This window comes from Chrysemys picta, chromosome 16 (genome assembly GCF_011386835.1).
Source record: "Chrysemys picta bellii isolate R12L10 chromosome 16, ASM1138683v2, whole genome shotgun sequence".
NCBI classification, from domain to species: Eukaryota; Metazoa; Chordata; order Testudines; family Emydidae; genus Chrysemys; species Chrysemys picta.
The window spans coordinates 8,615,344-8,628,545 of NC_088806.1; the positions used below are offsets into that span (position 1 = coordinate 8,615,344).

The 13,202-nt window shown below is 44.7% G+C and overlaps 1 protein-coding gene and 1 long non-coding RNA gene across 18 annotated transcripts in view; one reads left to right on the forward strand and one right to left on the reverse strand.

The window, feature by feature from the left end:
• Positions 1–13,202, forward strand: part of LOC135975998 (uncharacterized) — a 268,614-nt gene that overhangs the window by 191,199 nt on the left and 64,213 nt on the right. The gene's annotated exons all lie outside the window — the stretch shown is intronic.
• LOC101943829 (zinc finger protein 420-like) overlaps positions 1–13,202 on the reverse strand; it is a 56,438-nt gene that overhangs the window by 34,206 nt on the left and 9,030 nt on the right. For 7 of the 17 annotated variants that reach the window (XM_065569336.1, XM_065569343.1, XM_065569342.1 and 4 more), the window contains 2 exons: positions 6,218–6,361; positions 1,939–5,891 (listed from right to left, as the gene is read on the reverse strand). In XM_065569336.1, coding sequence (XP_065425408.1) covers positions 3,715–5,891; positions 6,218–6,361 — 2,321 coding nt within the window. In that variant the 3' untranslated portion in view covers positions 1,939–3,714. Of the gene's footprint in view, positions 1–822; positions 6,005–6,217; positions 6,362–13,202 lie in introns of those variants that run through there. The other 10 variants (XM_065569338.1, XM_065569335.1, XM_065569330.1 and 7 more) reach the window with 3 other exon arrangements.

Genomic DNA, 13,202 nt, shown 5'->3' on the forward strand with positions numbered 1-13,202 from the left:
ATGTGATATATCTTGAGTTTAGCAAAGCTTCTGATATGGTCTCCCACAGCATTTTTGTCAGCAGGTTAAAGTACAGATTGGATGAATGGACTATAAGGTCGATAGAAAGCTGGCTAGATTGTCAGGCTTAACACGTAGCAATTAACAGCTCAATGTCTAGTTGGCAGCCAGTATTAAGCGGAGTGCCCCAGGAGTCAGTCCTGGGGCCAGTTTTGTTCAACATATTTATTAATGAATTGGATGATGGGATAGATTGCACCCTCAGCAAGTTCGCAGATGACACTAAGCTGGAGTGAGAGGCAGATATGCAGAAGGGTAGGCATAGGGTCCAGAGTGACCTAGACAAATTAGTGGATTGGTCCAAAAGAAATCTGATGAGGTTCAACAAGGACAAGTGCAGAGTCCTGCACTTAGGACGGAAGAATCCCATGCACTGCTACAGGATGAGGACCGACTGGCTAAGCAGCAGTTCTTCAGAAAAGGACCTGGGGATTATAGTGGATGAGAAGCTGGATATGAGTCAGCAGTGTGCCCTTGTTCCCAAGAAGGCTAAGAGCATATTGGGCTGCATTAGTAGGAGCATTGCTAGCAGATCAAGGGAAATTATTATTCCCCTTTATTCGGCACTAGTGAAGCCACATCTGCAGTATTGCATCCAGTTTTAGGCCCCCCATTAGAGAAAGGAGGGTCACAAAAATGATTAGGGGGCTGGCACATGACTGAGGAGGAGAGGCTGAAGGAACAGGGCTTGTTTAGTCTGCAGAAGAGAAGAGTGAGGGGGGATTTGATAGCAGCCCTCAACTGCCTGAAGGGGGGGGGGGGTTCAGAGAGGTTGGAGCTCAGCTGTTCTCAGTGGTGGCAGATGACAGAACAATGGACAATAGTCTCAAGTTGCAGGGCGGGAGGTCTAGGTTGGATATTAGGAAAAACTTTTTCACTAGGAGGGTGGCGACGCACTGGAATGGGTTCCCTAGGAAGGTGGTGGAATCTCCATCCTCAGAGGTTTTTAAGGCCCAGCTTGACAAAGCCCTGGTTGGGATGATTTAGTTGGTGTTGGTCCTGCTTTGAGCAGGGGTTTGGACTAGATGACCTCCTGAGGTCTCTTCCAACCCTAATCTTCTATGATTCTCTCTGTGCTTCATGAAATTTTGGATCCAAATGGTAAAGACAGTTGTTCCCAATTTAATCATGGCATCCTTTAGGAGTGTGATCAATGCCACTTAACTAGGGAGCAGTGTTCTAAAAATACTTTACCTGGGCCACAGGTCACCATAGCTTCCATCTTTGGGATGAAAATCAACCACCAGTACCTGCAATTTCTACCTGAGTTCTTGTCAAATCTTTGACCTTCCTTGGAGTAATTTTACACTTCTCTGGTGTAGAATACTTCACCAAACACACAACATATCAGTAGTGATAGTGAGGTATATAATAATAAAAATAAATAATAATAATAATATATGAGATATCCGATCTCCTAGAACTGGAAGGGACCCTGAAAGGTCATCGAGTCCAGCCCCCTGCCTTCACTAGCAGGACCAAGTACTGATTTTTGCCCCAGATTCCCTAAGTGGCCCCCTCAAGGATTGAACTCACAACCCTGGGTTTAGCAGGCCAATGCTCAAACCACTGAGCTATCCCTCCCCCGCAAAAAACCTGTCTGTAAGCAAGGACTGGCCTGCCTCCCAAGATCGGTGAGAGGCCCTGGCTACACTTGAGGATTCACAGCTCCGAGGGGAGTAGCTTGCAGCGCTGAAGGCGCTGATTACACTGGCGCTTTACAGCGCTGCACTCGCTGTGCTCAGGGGGGTGTTTTTTCACACCCCTGAGCGCAGCAAGTTGCAGCGCTGTACAGCGCCAGTGTAGCCAAGGACAGAGTGAGGGATCATTTTCCAGGATAGGTTGTAGATCGTTAATAATGCGCGAAAGAGGTTTTACCTGAGGGCTGTATGTGATGGCCAGTGGTGTTCTGTTATTGTCCTTGTTGGGCCTGTCCTGTAGTAGGTGATTTCTGGGTACCCGTCTTGCTCTGTCAATCTGTTTCCTCACTTCCCCAGGTGGGTATTGTAGTTTTACAAATGCTTGATAAAGATCTTGTAGGTGTTTGTCTTTTTCTGAGGGGTTGGAGCAAATTCGGTTGTATCTTAGGGCTGGGCTGTAGACAATGGATAGTGTGATGTGCCCTGGATGGAAGCTGGAGTCATGTAGTTAAGTATAGCGGTCAGTAGGTTTCTGGTATAGGGTGGTGTTTATGTGACCATCACTTATTTGTACTGTAGTGTCCAGGAAGTGTGTCTCTTGTGTGGACTGGTCCAAGCTGAAGGTTGATGGTGGGGTGGAAATTGTTGAAATCCAGGTGGAATTCTTCAAGGGCTTCCTTTTTGTGGGTCCATATGATGATGTCATCAATGTAGCGCAAGTAGAGGAGGGGCACTAGGGGATAAGAGCTGAGGAAGCGTTGTTCTAAATCAGCCATAAAAATGTTGGCAGACTGTGGGGCCATGCGGGTACCCATAGCAATGCCACGGACTTGAAGGTATAAGTTGTCCCCAAATCTGAAATGGTTGTGGGTGAGGACAAAGTCACAAAGCTCAGCCACCAGGCATGCTTTGGCCTCATCAGGGATACTGTTCCTGACAGCTTGTAGTCCATCCTCATGTGGAATATTGGTGTAAAGCACTTCTACATCCATAGTGGCCCCGATGGTGTTTTCAGGAAGAACAGCAATGCATTGTAGTTTCCTCGGAAGTCGGTGGTGTCTCGAAGATAGCTGGGAGTCCTGGTGGCGTAGGATCTGAGGAGAGAGTCCAAATAGCCAGATAATGCTGCTGTAAGAGTGCCAATGCCTGGGATGATGGAACGTCCAAGGTTTCCAGGTTTATGGATCTTGGGTAGCAGATAGAATAGCCCTGGTCGGGGCTCTGGGGATATCCCCATGTAGATTTGTTCCCATACTGTAGCCGGGAGTTTTTTGAGCAGATGGTGTAGTTTCTTTTAGTATTCCTCAGTGGGATCAGAGGATAGTGGCCTGTCGAATGCCGTCTTGGAGAGTTGCCTCGCATCCTCCTGCTCATAATCTGACCTGTTCATTATGACTACAGCACCTCCTTTGTCAGCCCCCTTGATTATAATGTCAGAGTTGTTTCTGAGGCTGTGGATGGCATTACGTTCTGTATGGCTGAGGTTCTGGGGCAAGCGATGTTGTTTGTTCACAATTTCAGCCTGTGCACATCTGCGGAAGCACTCTATGTAGAGGTCCAGTCTGTCATTTCGACCCTCAGGAGGAGTCCACGCAGAGTTCTTGTTCTTGTAGTGTTGGTAGGAGGGTTCCTGTGGGCTAGTGCTCTGTTCAGTGGTGCATTGAAAATATTCCTTGAGTCAAGAGACGACGAAAGTAGGTTTCCAGTTCACCGCAAAACTGTATCATGTTTGTGGGGATGGTGGGACAGAAAGAGTCCCCGAGATAGGACAGACTCTTCTGACGGGCTAAGTGTGTGGTTGGATGGACTAACAATATTGTTAGGTGAGTTGAGGGTGCCATTGTTGTAGCCCCCTGTGGCAGGTAGGAGTTTAGATAGTTTACTGTCTTACTTTTTCCTCTGTAGAGAAATGAAGTGTGCATTGTAAATGGCTTGTCTCATTTTTGTCAAATCCAGCCATGTGGAAGTTTGTGTGGAAGGTTGGATTTGTGTGAGAGTCTCCAGTTTTGAGAGCTCATTCTTGATCTTCTCCTGTCTCCTGTACAAGATGCTGATCAGGTGGTTCCTCAGGCCTCTCCCCTGTGTGGATTCTCTGATGGTAAGAAAGGGCTGAGCTGGTAATGAAGTTTTTCCCACACTCATGGCATTCGTAGGGCCTCTCCCCTGTGTGGATTCTCCGATGTTTAGAAAGGCCTGATCTTTGAGTGAAGGTTTTCCCACACTCACTGCATTCATAGGGCTTCTCCCCTGTGTGCATTCTCCGATGCCCAATAAGGTGTGAGCTGTGATTGAAGGTTTTCCCACATTCACTGCATACATAGGGCCTCTCTCCTGTGTGGATTCTCTGATGCCCAGTAAGGTGAGAGCTGTGAGTGAAGCTTTTCCCACACCCACTGCATCCATAGGGCCTCTCCCCTGTGTGGATTCTCTGATGTTTAGAAAGGGCTGAGCTGTGAATGAAGTTTTTCCCACACTCACAGCATTCATAGGGCCTCTCCCCTGTGTGGATTCTCTGATGTGCAGAAAGGGCTGAGCTGGTAATGAAGGTTTTCCCACACTCATGGCATTCGTAGGGCCTCTCCCCTGTGTGGATTCTCTGATGTATAGAAAGGCCTGATCTTTGAGTGAAGGTTTTCCCACACTCACGGCATTCATAGGGCTTCTCCCCTGTGTGCATTCTCTGATGGCTAGAAAGGGCTGAGCTGCTAATGAAGTTTTTCCCACACTCACGGCATTCATAGGGCTTCTCCCCTGTGTGGATTCTCTGATGGTTAGAAAGGGCTGATCTTTGAGTGAAGGTTTTCCCACACTCACGGCATTCAAAGGGCTTCTCCCCTGTGTGGATTCTCTGATGTTTAGAAAGGGCTGAGCTGTGAGTGAAGCTTTTCCCACACTCACGGCATTCAAAGGGCTTCTCCCCTGTGTGGATTCTCTGATGTTTAGAAAGGGCTGAGCTGTGAGTGAAGCTTTTCCCACACTCACAGCATTCATAGGGCCTCTCCCCTGTGTGGATTCTCTGATGTGCAGAAAGGGCTGAGCTGGTAATGAAGTTTTTCCCACACTCATGGCATTCGTAGGGCCTCTCCCCTGTGTGGATTCTCTGATGTTTAGAAAGGTCTGATCTTTCAGTGAAGGTTTTCCCACACTCACGGCATTCATAGGGCTTCTCCCCTGTGTGCATTCTCTGATGGCTAGAAAGGGCTGAGCTGCTAATGAAGTTTTTCCCACACTCACGGCATTCGTAGGGCCTCTCCCCTGTGTGGATTCTCTGATGTTTAGAAAGGCCTGATCTTTGAGTGAAGGTTTTCCCACACTCACGGCATTCATAGGGCTTCTCCCCTGTGTGGATTCTCTGATGTTTAGAAAGGCCTGATCTTTCAGTGAAGGTTTTCCCACACTCACGGCATTCATAGGGCTTCTCCCCTGTGTGCATTCTCTGATGGCTAGAAAGGGCTGAGATGCTAATGAAGTTTTTCCCACACTCACGGCATTCATAGGGCTTCTCCCCTGTGTGGATTCTCTGATGGTTAGAAAGGGCTGATCTTTGAGTGAAGGTTTTCCCACACTCACGGCATTCAAAGGGCTTCTCCCCTGTGTGGATTCTCTGATGTTTAGAAAGGGCTGAGCTGCGAGTGAAGCTTTTCCCACACTCACAGCATTCATAGGGCCTCTCCCCTGTGTGGATTCTCTGATGTTCAGAAAGGCCTGATCTTTGAGTGAAGGTTTTCCCACACTCACGGCATTCATAGGGCTTCTCCCCTGTGTGGATTCTCTGATGTTTAGAAAGGTTGGAGTTGCTAGTGAAGTTTTTCCCACACTCATGGCATTCATAGGGCCTCTCCCCTGTGTGGATTCCCTGATGTACAGAAAGGGATGATCTTTGAGTGAAGCATTTTCCACACTCGCTGCATGTATTTTTCCTCTTTCCCATGAGGATTTCCTGCTGTGTTGTGGTTTCCTTGACACTCTTCTGAGTTCCCCAACAGGAAATAAATTTACCCATTTTCTCCCCTGGCTGGTGTCCTTGCTCTCTTTCTGGTCTGTGCTGTATCTCACAGGATTTTGCCTTCTCATAACTCCTGGACACATTCCTTTTTGATCTTTGAGACAATGCTCTGTGTTTATCCACTTGCTCAACATTTTCCTCCTGAGAATTCTGCTCCTCTTTCTCATATACCATTGCATCACCTGCTGTGATAGAGACAGAAACCTCAAACAGGGATGGAAAGGGGAAGGCCAAACCAAAACAAGTGCTGGAGAGAGGTTAAATAAAAACAGGAAATGAACTCTTCCAAATTCTTCCCCTAAATAGGAGAGAGGAGGGGATCATTTTGGCTTTCGCATCCCATTCAACTTCACAGGGGGAAGGGAGGAAGCTTCCTGGTGTCTGCTAGGATCTACAGGAAGCCATGAGCTATATTTACCCTGAGGATACAATCCCGCTAGGGACAATAATGAACTGAGAGAAGTCCCAAAGGCTTTGTAGGACATCCCAGATGTTTCTTTCAGGCACTTACAGATTCTGAGTTGGTTTAATGTTTCCTCATCTGTGCAGGGAGCTCTCAGGATCTCTCTTTCCTCTGAATCCTGGAGGTCTGGGACCCAGGGCTCTTCCCCTTGTTCCAGCTGGGAGATCACATCAGATTTGGAAACCAGAAACCCTGCTCAGATGAAAGAAAACAAAGGAGTTCAGTTGATTTCATACGACTGTGTCATAAAAAAACACTATTAATTTAACTTCAGTACTTAGTGTGACCTGGTGTGCCTGGGGCAGTCCTCACTGAAAATGCCAATATCAGGGTAGGCTGAAAAAGGCAGAGCAGATGCTCCCAAAACTGGTGGTTAACACTGAAGTTAAATTCACCGACCACTCACAAACTGTACTTCTGATCCCCCACGCTGGTTATCGAGAAACTGAAAAAAGAAATCACAGCCCCCTTTATTGCATTGCACTTCTCTGACTCCCAATCAGCACCTAGGTCCAGTACAGTGAGAGGTTATTTAAAAACTCTGCTCATATAAACACAGTGTTCTTCTGACCTCAGAGTCAGCCACATTACCAGGTCACTATAGGTTTGGATCTTACCCAAAATACTATGATGCCAGCCAATCCTTTAGAATCTAAACTAAAGGTTTATAAGACAGAAAGCAAGAAAGCATCCAAAAGGTTTATTATATAAGAAAGAAAGAAAGAAAGAAAGAAAAAGGGAGTTGTTCAATGGGAAAGCAGTCAGATACATTCAGAAATCTACATATCTGGTTCTTAGCAGTATTGATAATTTCCTGGCTTGAAAGCCTGTCTGCAACACATCCACATTATTCAGTTCTTTGTTCAAGGCTTCAGTTTGTAGAGAAGTTGATCCAGAGGTAGGAAGAGGGATTGAAGACAAAATGGAGATGATGCAACTGCCCTTTATATTCCTTTTGCCGTGTGGCTTCTACTTCCTTTGTCCCAAACACAAGCTTCACAGCACATGGCATGGAAAAGCCTTGGAGTTCTCAGTACACAGGCATACCCCTGCATGTCTTGCTGACTCAATAGGTGTATCCCCTTAGTTCTTTCCAGGGGCTCATTGTACAGCTGATGACCCTGGATGGGCCATCGAACAGGCTAGGCAGCGCTGATGCCAATATGTCTGGGGATGTCACCCAGAAACACTGCACAAGTCTGGAAATACAGATATACCCTACATATCTATAACTCACAATACAAAGGTGATACAAAGATAGAAACAAAATTATCATACTTGGAAAATCATAATATTTTCATTGACACCTTACATGGCACATCTAGCTCTGACGTTATTGATATAATCTGGGACCATATAGATCATTGTTGCAACCAAGGTCCTGTAGTGGCACGCAAATCTTGCATAAAGGGGGTCAAATGGGGTGTCTAAGACAAGGTTATGGTTTACTGGTTATGATTATGCTGTCTATATGTGTGTATCAATTTTGTAGTTGAAGTTATGAATATTGGCTCTATACTGTCTGTATTTCAAACTTATGCTATGCTGCTGGGTGACATCCCAGACAAACTGGTGTTAGCTCTGCCTAGCCTGCTTGATGGCCCATTAAGGACCATCAGCTATACAATGGACCCATTGAGAGAAGACAAATATGCCTTGAGACTCAGCAAAGTATGCAGGAACTTGCCCATGTGACTCCAGACTCCATTTTGCTGTAATTTTCCACAGTAAGAACAAAGAGGTGTTCTTACACCTGGAAAAGACTATATAAGGCTGATGCCTCATCTCCATCTGGTCTTCAATCCTGCTTCATACCTCTGGAGGAACTTTGCTACAAGCTGAAGCTTTGAACAAAGGGCGAGGGATGTATTCTAGAGACTTGATTTGAATCTGCAGTTTATTCTATCGCTGCTGCAAGTCTGAACCAAGAACTTTGCCATTACTGTATGTAATTGATTCCATTTAACCAACTCTAACTCTCATCTCTATCTATTTCCTTTTATGAATAAACCTTTAGATTTTAGATTCTAAAGGATTGGCAACAGCGTGATTTGTGGGTAAGATCTGATTTGTATATTGACCTGGGTCTGGGGCTCGGTCCTTTGGGATCAGGAGAACCTTTTTCTTTTACTGGGGTATTAATTTTCATAACCATCTGTCCCCATAACGAGTGTCACTGGTGGTAATACTGGGAAACTGGAGTGTCTAAAGAGATTGCTTGTGAGACTTGCGGTTAGCCAGTGGGGTGAGACCGAAGTCCTCTTAGTCTGGCTGGTTTGGTTTGCCTTAGAGGTGGAAAAAACCCAGCCTTGGGCTGTAACTGCCCTGTTTGAGCAATTTGTCCTGAGTTGGCATTCTCAGTTGGGTTCCGCCAGAACCGCATTGTCACACTAGCAGAATTCATTGCAATTTTATCATATTGGTATTCATAATAAAATAATAATAATATAAAGTGTCTCTCAATTCCATACAGTGTCACTTAATAAACCAGTGAATTCCCAGGATAGGCTCCCCTGGTCTTTGAAGATGCCAAACACCTTGCTTGTGAGGGACTGAAATACCCACATATATGTTGGGAAAACACAGACACTGTGCAAGTCTGTACCCCTATGTTCACTCTTCTACAAAATAATGATCAATTTTGTACATAGTATGTGTCAGAGTGATACAGTGGGGATTCAGCCCTAAGTGCAGAAAGTGGGGGCCCGCAAGGATTCTAAAATTAATTTGTGCCACTCTAGGCTTGTAGTAAACCTCCAAGGTTTCAGCTTTTCTCTGACCTTGGCTTGGTAAATGTTGCCACGACCCAAATGCAAAAAACCCCCTCTGGGACACCCTCAAGCCCTTTCATCTCCCCTCCAGAAAAGAGCGGAGAAAGAAAACAAAGGAAATTAGCTGTGGCTACCAGATAATCAAACAACATGCAAAAACCTCTTAGGACACCAAAAATCCAATCCCATTCTTAAAAGAGGTAAATTTTACTAAAATTAAAAAGGAAAGGAATACATCTGGAACTTAGGCTTTTGTTAGCTCTTAAAAGAAAATTAACTTTTGTAAGCACCCCAAATAGCTTTCTTGGGGGTTCAGCTTAAAGCTTACAAGCAAACAAAAGCATCTCGGATAGCACAGAGGAGATCCAAAAGCCAAAATAAAAAATAAACCTGATTGTGTCTGTCTAAACATTCCCTATTCAAATAATTTATTCTAGGTAGGGAAGATGAATTTTCATACCTGGTTCAAGCCATGCACAGCATTGCTACTCCATGTCTCCTTCTAAGGAGAACAACAGACAAAGGGAAAGTTACTTTCCCATTTAAAAAAGTTCTAGCCTTTCCATTGGCTCTTTTGGTCAGGTGCCCACTCCTTTTCTTTTACCTGTGGGCTGTTGTCACGGAGTGTGGGGGAACTCAGGGCCCTGCACCCCCGGCTTCCTGCAATTCACAATGACTCTCAGCCAGCCAGTAAAGCAAAAGGTTTATTTAGATGACAGGAATACAGTCCTAGACAGACCTTGCAGGCACAGACAACAGGACCCCCCTCAGTTAGGTCCATCTTGGGGTCCCAGGGCATCCCAGCCCCCCTTGGGAGGTCAGAGCCATCTCTGCCTCCCAGCCATCTCACCAGCCAGCTTCCAAAACTCTGCCTTCAGCGACCCCTCCCACAGCCTTTGTTCAGTTTCCCGGGCCAAGGTATCACCTGGCCTCGAACCCCTTCCTGGGTTCTCATGTTACATGCTCAGGTATTCTCCTTCGGGCAGTCTCCCATCCCCCAATGCAGACTATCCTAGCCACACTCCCCTGTCAGCATTCACAGACCACAGTAAGAACAGTCCCAGTTCGTCACAGCTTGTTAATCCTTTACATGTAAAGCAAGCAGAGAACTCACACCAACAGGGATTTTACAGCAAACTGGCTGGCTAGGTGTTACAAAAGGGAGATCTCTCCCCTCCCCTTCAGTATGTTTGGATTAAAGTGTATTGGAAACTCCATTTGGGATAACAAGGCTGGAGCATATCATTTTCCACTGATGAAATAACAAACTTCATATGAGCTTGCATTGTTCAGTAGTGTTCTGGACAGGGCAAGATGCACATTTCTGGTGGAAAGTCTGGGACCAGAGAATTTTCTGCAGTTCTCCTGTGGTGTACAGCAATTCGTGAGTCGCTGACTAGCAGCACTCAAAACTGTGTAGCTGAGAGCGAGTTACATGCTGAAGACTGTGTGTTAACTGCCCAGGAGTGGCTGCTCTCGCAGTAAAGCAGTGTAAAAGGCACCCCAGCCTGGGGAACTGAGGGGACACAGCTGTTCAACAGTCCAGATTGCACTGTGGTGAGTGTCTGTGACATTAAATTTCAAAGAGGCTCTAAAACACCAAGAAACTAAATCCATGTCCCAGAAATCGAATTTAACACCATTAATCTGGGCTTGAATAGGGACTGGCTGGCTCATTACAGAAGCAGCTTTTCCACTCCTGGAATTGACACCTCCTCATCTATTATTGGGAGTGGACTACATCCACCCTGATTGAATTGGCCCTGTCAACACTGGTTCTCCACTTGCGAAGAAACTCCCTGCACTCCATATGTCAGTATATAATGCCTGCATCTGTAACTTTCACTCTCTGCATCTGAAGAGGTGAGGTTTTTACCCATGAAAGCTGATGCCCAAATAAATCTGTTAGTCTTTAAGGTGCCACCAGACTCCTTGTTGTTTTTCCAGAAATCGAAGTCTCCAGAGAGAGGGCAAGTCTCCCTGGCACTGCTTCTTGCTGACAGACAGGTCCAGTGACAGAGAGTGAGTCCTGGGGAAGCTGGAAACAGTAAGCATGGGCTGGTGGGGTTCAGTGGAGAAAGGGAACAGGAAGGGCAGGGATATTCCTGAATGCAGGATCTCAGCAGTACTAAATGTCAGGATAGCACATACTGCAGCCCATTGGAAAACAGAATCCCAAATATACATATAAAATGAAGGGGTCTAAATTAGTTGTTTGCATTGATTTATATAAGGGCAATAAGATATTCTCTGTATTATTGTCTATCCCTTTTTAAATAATTCCTAACATCCTGTTTGCTTTTTTGACCTCTGCTGCACACTGCGTGGATGTCTTCAGAGAACTATCCACAATGACTCCAAGATCTTTTTCCTGATTAGTTGTAGCTAAATTTCCCCCCATAATATTGTACATATAGTTAGGGTTATTTTTTCCAATGTGCATTACTTTATATTTATCCACATTAAATTTCGTTTGCCATTTTGTTGCCCATTCACTTAGTTTTGTGAGATCTTTTTGAAGTTCTTCACAGTCTGCTTTGGTCTTAACTATCGTGAGCAGTTTAGTATTATCTGCAAACTTTGCCATCTCACTGTTTACCCTTTTCTCCAGATCATTTATGAATAAGTTGAATAGGACTGATCCTAGGACTGACCCTTGGGGAACACCACTAGTTACTCCTCTCCATTCTGAAAATTTACCATTTATTACTACCCTTTGTTCCCTGTCTTTTAACTAGTTCTCAATCCATGAAAAGATCTTCCCTTTTATCCTATGACAGCTTAATTTATGTAAGAGACTTTGGTGAGGGACCTTGTCAAAGGCTTTCTGGACACTGCGTCCATTGGATCCCCATTGTCGACATGTATGTTGACACCTTCAAAGAACTCCAATAGATTAGTAAGACATGATTTCCCTTTACAGAAACCATGTTGACTTTTGCCCAACAATTTTTGTTCTTCTATGTGCCTAACAATTTTATTCTTTACTATTGTTTCAACTAATTTGCCTGGTACAGACGTTGGACTTCCTGGTCTGTAATTGCCAGCATCGCCTCTAGAGCCCTTTTTAAATATTGGTGTTACATTAGCATCTTCCAGTCATTGGGTACAGAAGCTGATTTAAAGGACAGGTTACAAACCATAGCTAATAGTTCCTCAATTTCACATTTGAGTTCTTTCAGAACTCTTGGGTAAATACCATCTGGTTCCGATGATTTGTTACAGTTAAGTTTATCAATTAGTTCCAAAACTTCTTCTAGTGACACTTCAATATGTGCCAGTTCCTCAGATTTGTCACCCACAAAAGGTTTGGGAATCTCCCTAACATCCTCAGCCATGAAGACTGAAGCAAAGAATGCATTTAGTTTCTCTGCAATGACTTTATCGTCTTTAAGCATTCCTTTTGTATCTCGATCGTTCAGGGGCCCCACTGGTTGTTTAGCAGGCTTCCTGCTTTCGATTTACTTAAAAAACATTTTGTGGTTACCTTCTGAATTTTTGGCTAGCTGTTCCTCAAACTCCTTTTTGGCTTTTCTTATTACATTTTTACACTTAATTTGGCAGTGCTTATGCTCCCTTCTATATACCTCACTAGGATTTGACTTCCACTTTTAAAAAGATGCCTTTTAAACTCTCACTGCTTCTTTTACATGGTTAAGCCAAGCCACAGTGGCTCTTTTTTAGTTCTTTTGCTGTGTTTTTTTAATTTGGGGTATACATTGAAGTTGGGCCTCTAATATTGTGTTTTTGAAAAGTGTCCATGCAGCTTGCAGGGATTTCACTCTAGTCATTGTACCTTTGAATTTCTGTTTAACTAACCCCCTCATTTTTGCATAGTTCCCCTTTCTGAAATTAAATGTCACAGTGTTGAGCTGTTGAGGTGTTCTTCCCACCACAGGGATTTTAAATGTTGTTATATTATGGTCACTATTTCCAAGCCATCCTGTTATAGTTACCTCTTGGACCAGCTCCTGCGCTCCACTTAGGACTAAATCGAGAGTTGCTTCTCCCCTTGCGGGTTCTTGTACCAGCTGCTCCAAGAAGCAGTCATTTAAAGTATCAACAAATTTTGTCTCTGCATTTTGTCCTGAGGTGACATGTCAATATGGGGATAATTGAAATCCCCCACTATTATGGAGCTCTTTATTTTGATAGCCTCTCTAAACTCCCTTAGCATTTCATTGTCACGATCACTGTCTTTGACAGGTGGTCGATAATAGATCCCTATTGTTGTATTCTTATTAGAGCATGGAATTACTATC